This window comes from Limulus polyphemus, unplaced genomic scaffold (assembly GCF_000517525.1).
Source record: "Limulus polyphemus unplaced genomic scaffold, Limulus_polyphemus-2.1.2 Scaffold3786, whole genome shotgun sequence".
In the NCBI taxonomy this organism is placed as follows: Eukaryota; Metazoa; Arthropoda; class Merostomata; order Xiphosura; family Limulidae; genus Limulus; species Limulus polyphemus.
Window position 1 is genome coordinate 59,039 of NW_013669396.1, and position 11,196 is coordinate 70,234.

Sequence of the window (11,196 nt, forward strand, 5' to 3'; positions counted from 1 at the left end):
CGACTTCAACATGGTGTAACTTACATTTTACATATAAAGTCACTCCCCCCTCTCTTTAGTACTCTATCTCTATTAAATACCCTATAACCCTGTATTTCAAAGAAATTTCTGTCATCAAAATCATCTATATTTAACCATGTTTCAGTTATTTCTATTACATCAAAGTTCCCCATTCCTACCAAAGCTCGAAGTTCATCTATTTTATTTCTTATACTTCTAGCATTACTATAGTAACAATTAAGCCTACTCTTAGGACTACTTCTATGCTCATTTCCTATGCTAAACTTTTCTCTACATCTTATTTCTTTGTATTTAGTTTATCCTGGGTTCACTTTGGCAATGACCTGGTCATTTCGGCATGTTGATGGCCGACTGTAGCGTGGCTCGCTCTCCACCGTTGTGCGGCCGTCTTTAAACCGGTTGTACCACTCCTTAATCTGTGTGATGCCCATAGCATCATCACCAAAAGCCATCTGAATCTTCCAAATGGTTTACACCTGGCTGTCGCCGAGTTTCTGGCAAAATTTGATGCAGTAGCGCTGCTCCAGTCGTTCCGTCATTTTCCTTGCAATGAAAAATCGACGAGAGCACTACACACTACCTCACTCAATGGCTGCTTGCCAACAACTGACGCAATCAACAAGCGGGAAAAAATTCACGCATGCGCACGAAGGTTCAAGGTCGGCTCATGCAAGCGCGCTTGATTCAAATCCATCAGGTTATCGCAAAAAAAAATAAGGTCGGATACTTTTCTCACAGGCCTCGTATTACTATCTTCTTAAGTCTTGGGAATCAGCACATCCATATAAAGGAATTTATGGTATCTCACTTATAGAACACAAAAAGCATTAATATTATACAATTAGGATCTTTATCAACCAGATACCTATAACAAAATGAAAATAATTTTAAAGAATGACAAAATAATGAACAAGAAGCAAAAATAGACTAACTGCACATAAAACATGAATATTAAATGTAAAAAAAAACATAACCTAAAAAGGCAGCTGAGAATACAAAATTTAGACTTACTGAACTAAAAAAAGAAAAACAAGGTTAGAAAAAGTCACGAGAAAAAACAAAAACCACTTGATTCACTAGTTAGTGAGTAAGGAAAGAAACTGGAAAAAGGAGAGAAGACAATCATAAGCACTACTGTCTATAAAAAGACTATAGGAACATAGAGAATCCATAAACAACAGCAATAATGAGATAGAGCTAATTAACTGACGTGGGAAAAATGATCAGCAAGAGGGGGTTGACATAGAAAAATGTGTTAAAGAAAAAATTAAAGATAATCCTGAAAAGACAGACTTAAGAAACTAGAAATTAAGACTGAGCTAGCCCCAAGAGGGCAATTAAAATTCATAATAAAATATGTCATAATTGGTAGTTATAGATATAAAAGTTACTCTTCTTGGCATAGAGAATCCACCTCCCCAAAGCAAAAAGGATACAGTAAAGAAGACCAGAGAAAGGAGCAGCTTGTAACTGAAATACATAACACAGGCACTCACTAACCTCTTCACCTCAGCAGAAATTCCTTGTGTAGAACTTTGTTGGTTTTTTGCCATTTTTGCTACATAGTTTCAAAGGCACTAAAAGAGGTAATTTATGTTTTCACCATAGAATCTTTGCTTTGTGACACCATAGAAAAATTCAAAATTTGCTTATAGGACATTTCCTAGGCCCACTACTCAATGTTAAGTAATTTATTCATCTTGAGATACATAAATACAGCACACACTTTATAGGCATCCAGTATTCAAATCCTATTTGGGCCAAACCTTCTCTGACATTCACCTTTGATTTTTTTAGATAAGGATGACAATTCTAGTATAAGTGAAAGCATGGTTGAGCATGTCTTGTTTTTTTCTGCAGAAATGTGGATATCCTCACTAGAGAAGCAAAAGATCTAGCACTGATCATGATTTGTTACATGAGGATGGGACAGTGTGTCAGCTTGCAATGTAGTGGTGGCAGAGGTATTAAATAAGGAAGATAAGTTCGGACAAGAGGTGGTTACAGAGGCAGAGACTTCATAACAGAAGTGGATGTAGATGGTAATCTTGACCATAATCAATATTAGACCATGGAAATGGTTCATATAATGTGTCTGACTATTACCCACCTAGACAGAAGAGTATGGATAGAGGACCCCACCTCCTCCTAGCTAGTACTTTATAGGGTCTGCACAGCTTGTGTTTAATAAGGATGAGAGGCCACATCAAAGAAATAAAGCTCTTGAGGCTGACTCTGGTGAACAAAGTCCTGATGAGGTCCCCAATGTAGAAATGATACACTAGAAAGAAGGCAGCTAGTCAACATCATCCACTGTCAATTCTTGGGCCATTCTTTACCAATTAAAAGTGGGATTGACTGTTACGTTGTGATGCTCTCATGACTGAGGGTGAGAAAGGTCGGTAACAGGATTTGAACCTGCAATCCAAAGATTGCAAATCAAGTGCTGTAGCCACAAGGCCATGCCAGGCCTGTCTGATGGGATATTAGAAATGTCTGAAACTGAAAAACTTGTCTCTCTCATAACTGGAATGCTGAACAAGAGGTACAATCTTTTTGTACAACTATTATATATCAGCCAAGTTGTTTATCTTCCTCCTTAAAGAAGGTACAAATGCCTATGAAACTCTGAGAAAAAAATGGACTGCTAAAGCACTACAAAATGCTGTTGTCACATAGGTTGAAATGCAAACTTTCATATCCAATTATCTGCTCTGCATGGTATTCCTTGATCATAGTTCCCTGTTTGTAAAAATTACCTTTAATTATAGTAAATGCACGGTAATGCATAATTTCGATATAATGTTTAATATAGATGGAAAACAAATCACTAGTGTGACTGAAGAAAAACCTTGGCATGACTATGGGTAAGTCACTCAAGTCATTGAAGTAATGGTTTGTTGCTACTTGCTAGTGATAAGGCTAATAGAAATTTAGGATGTATTTATATACATATGGATTACAAGTCAGAAGAGATAATTATCTCTTTATAAAAATCACTAGTTAGGTTTCACTGACTCAATCCCAGTCTCTAACACCAGCTCTTAGTGGGGAGGAAGAGTGGTATAGTGTATGAAGGAGCAAATATTATTGGAAATAAGTTTTCAATTTAGGAAAATGTTAACTTCCAAAACATACATACCTCTGCTCCCACTTATATCTAGAATTCTATACTGATAAAGTGGATGGGCTGCATTCTGAATTACGAGGAGACCATGAATCTATAATGATCAAAAAGAAGGACCATGCACGCACCAACCATATAGCAGAGCATCAAATCTGAACTGGTATTACGAGTAGGCTTATACCACACCTACCGACATCTAGGGAAAAACATCCAGGGACCCAGGTATGAGGGCCCCAAACTTTGCCCTCTTCTCCAAGAGTGAAGGAATTCACTCTAACACTGTGGAGGAAAAGCCTTTGTTTACCACCCCAGTAACTGGAAACCAAGTGTGGTAAAGAGTCCCTAGATCAACTAGTAGAATCTGGGGGGTAATGCACGTTGGAGAGTCCTGAGAAACAGTGGTCTGAATACAGAGCAATAGGTGAACCAAGTTTCCTAAATTTTTAAAAGCAAACTAACCTTGATTTATTCAATCCAAAGATCATCAGGGATGGGCAGAATCCTCTTATGCTTTACTCATGATAGTCCATGAGTAGTAATCCATCAGAGAACAGTAATACCACCTGGTCAGTTCCCAGATGGACTATAGAACACCTCATTTCTACAGAGCCTATTGCAACCTGCATAAAGTATATTGAATTGATGGTTGTCAGTGCAGAATTGGTTTGATAAAAGCACACTTGTCTGGGTAACACTTGCCAAAGAGTGAAAACAAGGTAAGGGACCCTGAAAGGTAAAAATAAATATACTCACCCCTCTGGATAATCTAACAGAAATGGTTAAGATAGCTACAGGGGGTAGACTAAAATCCTCAGATGAAGAGACTGCCAGATCAGGCAAATAATGTGAGATAAAGGTATTGAAGGAGATCCATATATCAGTCTGCACAATGATATCCATCAAGCAATTCGACCGGGCCACTAAAGACATAAAAAAGTGAAATCTGATGAGATGTGACTCACAGAATATACCTCACTTCAAATAGAGCCCAAGATAAAAAGTGTTGTCTAGTATATCTAAAGGTATTAGTGCAGGCAACAAAACCTTCAATATCCTCACTGAATATGGCCAAGATGAAAATCTGATGGACATAGAAGAGACAAATAGTGATCAGATGAATCAGAGAAAAGGGATGAACTCATTTCCCATCTGACAGTGTGTTGAGTAAGAAGATCTGGTCTGAGGATATAGAGAGAATGAGAAAGTAGTCTGTGGACAAACAACAAACCACTCCAACTACTGATGTCCGTAGGTCAGCAGCTATGAAAAATAAACCTGCAGATAAAGGGGATACATGGTATATAAGAGTCAGGTCACAAACAGGTGTTGAGAAAAAACACATAATGTGACCTTAATATACCTGGTAGGTAACTGGAATGGTCATTTGGGACCAAATACCCAAATTGACATGAAGAAACTGGAGAATACTGAGGACTCCAATCAATAATCAAACAATAGTCCATATGGCTGCCTTAAACAAGGCAATTGTGGAAGTTGCAAAAACTTCTGCCAAAAAGCCAGGTCAAAAAATGAGTTATGGTTCACACCATCAAATGACCAGGGCTCAACCTCCTCTCAATACACCATTGCCGATATGCATGTCATTACTGTTAATAAATGTGCCTTTCAGACTAAGCAGAAACTGAGACACATACATAACAACCTTAGAAATTAAACCCTGATACCATGTGAAATACATCATAACCACTATACCAGAAGCCTGAGCATCTGGATAGCTAGGTGTACCATATCAGATCATGACTGCCTCCTAAAAAAGAAGTGGAAGAGTTGGACATATTGGAATGGACTGCAGAAGCAGAAACCTGGGTGTAGCAGCCAATCCAGTGCTATCAACAAGATCTGACAATAGGTTGGAACAAATCATATTTTGTACCCTGAGTAACATATGAAGTGAAAAGAAGGCTTAGAGTTGTAATCCTGTTCTGTCCTGACAGAATGCATCTATTGCCAAAGCCAAAAGATGAGTTACTGGAGACCAAATTGCCAGAAGTTGGGTGATCTAATGAGAGGCCAGTCCACCAATTAGAATTGCAAAATAAGAGCCAATCCAACAGAATCTTGCAAGGCAATATCTGTGCTGTCAGGATAATCTGTTTGAATTGAGACAATTGACCTGCTACCTTAGGCATCATCTGTGGAACGTGGCAAGCTAGAATCCCAGTAAAAAGAATCAACACAGATTGAGGAATGAGTAGCTTGTGAACCTTGGAGAATCTATGCATTGATATAGATGAGGAAGATCAATGACTGGACACCAATCTCCTGTCTGCATAGACCCCAACAACTGACAGGGGTAAAAACTTTGAAGAACTAGAATGACTCTCTTAGACCAACCAGACATAGATAACCCTAGAACTAAGTTCCAAATTCCAATGAACTGCAAGAGATGTAAACCCTACAGATTGGGTGGATAATAGTGGTGAAGATGTGAACTAAACAACTAATTGTGATTCAAAGACCTGCAATGCTCCAGGACCCATAGATAAGGTTACCACACATCTAGAAGTTCTTAGAACTGAGCCTCTACAGCCCCTTAAGGTACATAATAATCACCAATGTCGCTGGCAACCCAGCTGGAAACCTTGGATATAGACAGAATCTATTCTGGATACCAATGGGACGATGGGCTAACGTCAGGGGTCGGGACTCATGAATAGGGACGGAACTATAACCCCCTGTAGGAGCTGATGAAATTTAAGATTCCACTGACAACAGGGAGGAATGTAGAAGCCAAAATTTTAACCAAAATGCATGCTAACACTGGATCCAGCTCATCATCAATAAAGTTGGTGTTCTTGAGAGTCTACTAACAAAGTAAAGTGAAAAGAAACAAAATCTTGAACTTTAGAGTTGTAAGTCTGTAAAATTAGTCTTTCCCATCATTTATGTATTATTTGAGGATCGGAAAATGCCTCCACCTAGTAGTGGTAGGTTAAATCATGAAGTTTCGACAATGTGTCAGTTAAGGTCTTACTGTCCCTTCACCTAACTGAGAAGTAAACCTTCAAGCATGAACCACAGTATCCATGTATGAGGAAAAAAAAAACAACTAAAAATTGTTCCCAGACCTTTCAGCCATCACGTAAGATGCAGGCTCAAAAGCAACTGAGAAAAAGCCCAAAACATCACACACTCTACAAACCAACAGAAGAAAAACAAAAGCAGCTTATCCCAAAGTGGCCTCCTTTTCCTTTTTCATAGGTCATTTAAAGACTGTGTTGATTACCATTGATTGGAACAGTGTTTTGTGAAGTAAAGTTAATTTGTTAGAGCAAAGCAGCTTTGGGCCATCTGCCGCATACGCCCTAAGAAATCGAACCCCAGACCCCCAGTGCTGCAAGTCTGTCAATATTACACTGTCCCTCGGGGGGACTAAAAATCCAATTAATTAAAAGAAAGTACAGGAAAAAGCAAATCTAAAGTTTCTCCAAAATGTCAATTGCAGCCTCAGAGCCTCCTGGAGGATCATCAAAGATCCAAATATATGTCTCCATCTCACTAAGCATAAGATCACTGACAGTCTCAACCAAGAGTACCTCCCCACACACACACACACACACTGCATTATCAAAATTAATTAATATCAGTAAGCACTATCATATTATAACTGTACATAAAATTTGTCTTGTCCTCATATAATATCCTTCATTTTCATATATTAAAATTCAATACATAGATAACCATACTTATTGAAACTGTAATAAGGAAAAGACTAAATGATCAGAGAATCCAGCCCTATGGATAAATACCACACAAGAAAATGAAGGGACAACATTCCAGGGTGAAAGAGAAACATAGTTGAAGCAAGAGAATGTGTGGGAAAATGGCAGAGGAGGAGAGAGCCCAGATGCCAATCGACAAAGCAGAGGAAATCAAGGTAATGCCAGCAAAAGAGTGCCATGAAATGGACTGGACAAGAAATGTCACGTATCAAAGTGATGACACAAAAGAGAGAGAGAGAAGAGGAATAGGAAAATAAGCAAACAGAAAAAGGTGATACCAGTCCTGGCTGGGAGCTTTGAAGGATGAGAAACTGGGGACCTGAAGAAAGGAAGTCTAATGTGAAGAGTGGCACAGGCGTTGATGAGCCCAATTCAGTAAACCCAACAAAAAAACTGAGGGAGGAGAAACCAATCCAATGTTAGAACCCTGTCCAGCTGAGAGAGGTGGCCTGCCACCAAATTCAGAGCCCCTGGCACATGGCAAGCCATGAGTTGAGCTCAACAGGAATAATACCAAAATAGCAAGTCCAATATGTGAAAGCAAAGAGTGCTAGAACAAGTACTCCTCTCTCCCAATGGCTGTGGAATTGTCAGAGTAGATCATGACCAACTGATTCATTAGAAGAGGGAGGAAATGGGAGAATGCCCAACAGATGGAGAGAATTTCAATAACATTAAGGTACAGCCTATACATCCAATGTTGCATAGTTATTCAAATATGTATCCCTTCCCAGCCTCACAGAGCCATCTGCAAAGAAATGAACATGTTGTCAGTGGGCAGCAAGGGGATGCCCACTGTGGTGTTGGTAAGTTCAAGCCACCAAGACAAGTTCATAATAAGAGAAGGGAGGTGCACACTCAAAGACAAAAGATCCTTAGAAAGGTTTCACTGATCCTGCAATTTCAATTGGAAGGGTCACATGAGGGTGTGGCCTGAATAAATGATTGGTACAAGGGAAGCCAAATCCCTCCCCCCAAAAAAAACAACAAGTGCTCATAATAGAAAAGAGAACTACAAACTTTGGTAACAAGATATTCTATTATTTGTAAGCAAAATGGTGAATGAAGGCTAAGCCTGATTCAGATGAGTCCAGAGGTACTAAATATAGGATGAGCATGAGAAAAGACTTGGAAGGCTGTAAAAGCTAGCTCAGCCAAACAATCTCCTGCAGAAAAATGCAGGTGTGAAAAAAAAAAGAGTCCTCCTGAAGAGGGGTAAAGAAAAGCCAATTATCCATGTAATAGTGGAACCTCTGCCACAGTCTAAACAAGGCAGGCAAGACATACAAAACAGATGCTCTGCCAAAACGAAGAGCATGGAACAGGAATACCTGATCCTGATGGAAGAGATAAAGAAAATGTCTAGAGGACAGGGTGATCAGAACATGTAAAGGTGGTGATTATAGTTTAAATAAGATAGCTGACATGCGTTACCTTACACTTAACATAATTAAATGTCACCTGCCATTTCTAGACCTAGGAATCACATCTAATGATCCAAATCCTTTTGTAGAACAACAGCAGCATCCTCACAGTCAACTACATTCAAATCTTTAATATCATCAACAAACTTCACCAATATGTTGACAATTCACCTCTCAAGCCCTAGTTTACAGTTGCACTTACAGCACAGTTGATAGTTCTTGCAAACATGTCCACCTCTATTTAAGTGTAACCCATTCATTCCAAAAACCTTTTTATAACCAGCACATTGATTCTACAAATCCATTCAACTTATCTGTTCATTTTTACAAAGTGCCTTAAGCCTAATATTTAGCCCTGAAAACTACTTAGAATCTCATCCCCACAGTTAATGTATGGTAATACCCATGATAAAATAAAAATGTGCCTTTTCTTTAAATGCTTTTATCAGTCTTCTCTACTTCTTAGTTAATTCCTCTGACCTATCCTTCCCTATAATATTAGTCTCTACATCTATTACAAATACTGCATCAGTGCTAACACCCTTACTTATATCAGTTACCAGTTATGTTCTCTTCCCTTGCCCCCTGGATAACAATCTTTTCTTCATGTGTTTACCCCCACAGACAATTCTATCCATGTGCCACACTAAATAATCACCTATAACTATAGCATCCTTATGTTCTGCACTACCATCCTTATGTATCTCTTCTGATTTTCGTATCTCCCTTAGATCCTCAACTGTAGAAGCTAAAAGCTGAAACTTGTTACTTATCTCTATCACTAATACTGTTCCTAATTTCCTGAAACTTTGAAAGTTGTTTATAGCAAATGTATCTCTTGCATATAAAAGCTTAAGTTTCTCTAATTCCAGCTGCCATTTTCCACAGTTTACACTTCTCTACCTTCTCTATTTGAGATAACTTCCTTTTTTTCTCTAATCTATAAGCCATAAACAAGTTATATATATTCACCACCAGTTTCCATAAAATAAAAGTTTTCAAATAAAATCCAATCTTTGCTCCTATTGTACCCAATAAACTGTGAGCCCCTACACTGCTCTTAACAAACCAAATATCCTCCAAAACAACAAACTGATAGGTAACATGTAAAGTCAAAGTAAAATCTGAACAAAAGCATAACATATCAGTAAAAACTGAAATGTAAAATATTTCTAAAAACACTTAGACAAATTCATGGTGCAATTGCAGAGAATCAACAACACTGAATGTACAAAAAAAATCCACCATATGATACAAATACTGCTCTTAATACAAAAAAAGAACTTTAAAAACATCACAATATTACCATCAGAGATGGAACAAAGATCTACGATTGTGAGTAGTGGTTATTCTCAACTTGTAAAAACACATTAAAATAAATAATTAATGGCCAGAAAAGTATGAAAATAATTGCTGCAAAAGGAAACATAGCTTTGGACATCATAACATAATCTTGAGAAACAAAAATGAAAGAATATTTTTAGTTTTAGCAAGTACTGTATGATTCAAGTTATTGTTACTATACAGTATATTACTGTTAGTGTTTAACTGACCTGAATATGGTCCTACATTAAATTGAATTTGAAAGCTGCATTAACTTGTTAACACCATTACATTTTACAATATACATATACATTCTTTGATTTTAAATTTTAACTTAAAAGTTAAACGTGTAATGTAGTATTGTGAAATAAATCATACTGATAATTATTTTTTCAATAAATACTCTTACATCAAGATATATAATTATAAAAAGAAAAAAAAAAGACGGGAAAACTGGAAAGTCAAGATAGAAAATCGTATAATTAAATAATAAACTATGAGTAACATTAGCAGTATCACTCAGTTATCACACAAACCTGAATCGGTATACCAGCTTCCCGAGTGAGTTGCTCTACGGACTGATCTTTCAGCTGACATAACGGAACCAATTTTGCCGACTAATCGAATTTCCCGTTAGATAAAACACAAATATTGATTACTGTAGTTCTCACAATGTTGTGCTTCAACAGACTTAGAAGTAAAATAAAGTACTGTACTGCAATTTCTTCAAAGCAAAGGAAACATCAACCTCACAATTAAATTGTACTTGCTCCTCTTCTTTTGTTGTTCGTTGATTTTTCGACCGTATCGCCATCTATTAATAGTTTTGAAAATATAGGAAAAGGATATTATACGAATAATGTCCTTTTAAATTCTCCCCAGTGGGTCAGCGTTAAGTTTACAGACTTAAACATTAAACTCCGGGGTTTGATTCCATCTTGTGTACAGAGGGCAGATAGCCCATTGTGTAGGTTGCTCCACCTAGTTGATCAGCAGAAAGTTTACGGACTTACGACGCAAAAATCCAGGGTTCATTACCCGCGGCGAAGAGCACATAGCCCTTTTTTTTCACTCCAGTGGCTTAGCGGCAAGTCTAAGGACTTATAAAGCTAAAAATCTGGTTTAGATACCCACAACGGGCTGAGCACAAATAACCAATTTTGTATCTTTGTGTTTATTTGAGAACTCGAGAGTGGTATGTAATTTTAAGGAAGCTAGATGTGCATGGCCAGGTGGATAAGGCGCTCGATTCGCAATCTGAGGTTCGCGGGTTCGAATCCCCGTCCCTCTCAGCCGTGGGAGCGTTATAATGTGACGGTCAATCCCACTATTCGTTGGTAAAAGAGTATCCCAAGAGTTGGCGGTGGGTGATGATGACTAGCTGCCTTCCTTCTAGTCTTACACTGCTAAATTAGGGACGGCTAGCGCAGATAGCCCTCGTGTAGCTTTGTGCGAAATTCAAAACAAACAAACAAAAGCTACTTGTGCAATTTGTTTATAGAGTGCGCAAGTTGGAAGAAAAGCTGGAGGGTACCTTAACTAAAGTAGAGGCAATAGT

General features: G+C 38.0%; 1 protein-coding gene across 1 annotated transcript in view; it reads right to left on the reverse strand.

The window, feature by feature from the left end:
- LOC106470039 (protein MEMO1-like) overlaps positions 1–10,417 on the reverse strand; it is a 29,987-nt gene extending 19,570 nt beyond the window's left edge. The window contains exon 1 of the mRNA XM_013930563.2: positions 10,175–10,417. Within this exon, the coding sequence (XP_013786017.1) occupies positions 10,175–10,235 (61 nt within the window). The 5' untranslated portion in view covers positions 10,236–10,417. The remainder of the gene's footprint in view (positions 1–10,174) is intronic.
- Between the last annotated feature and the right edge of the window lie 779 nt (positions 10,418–11,196).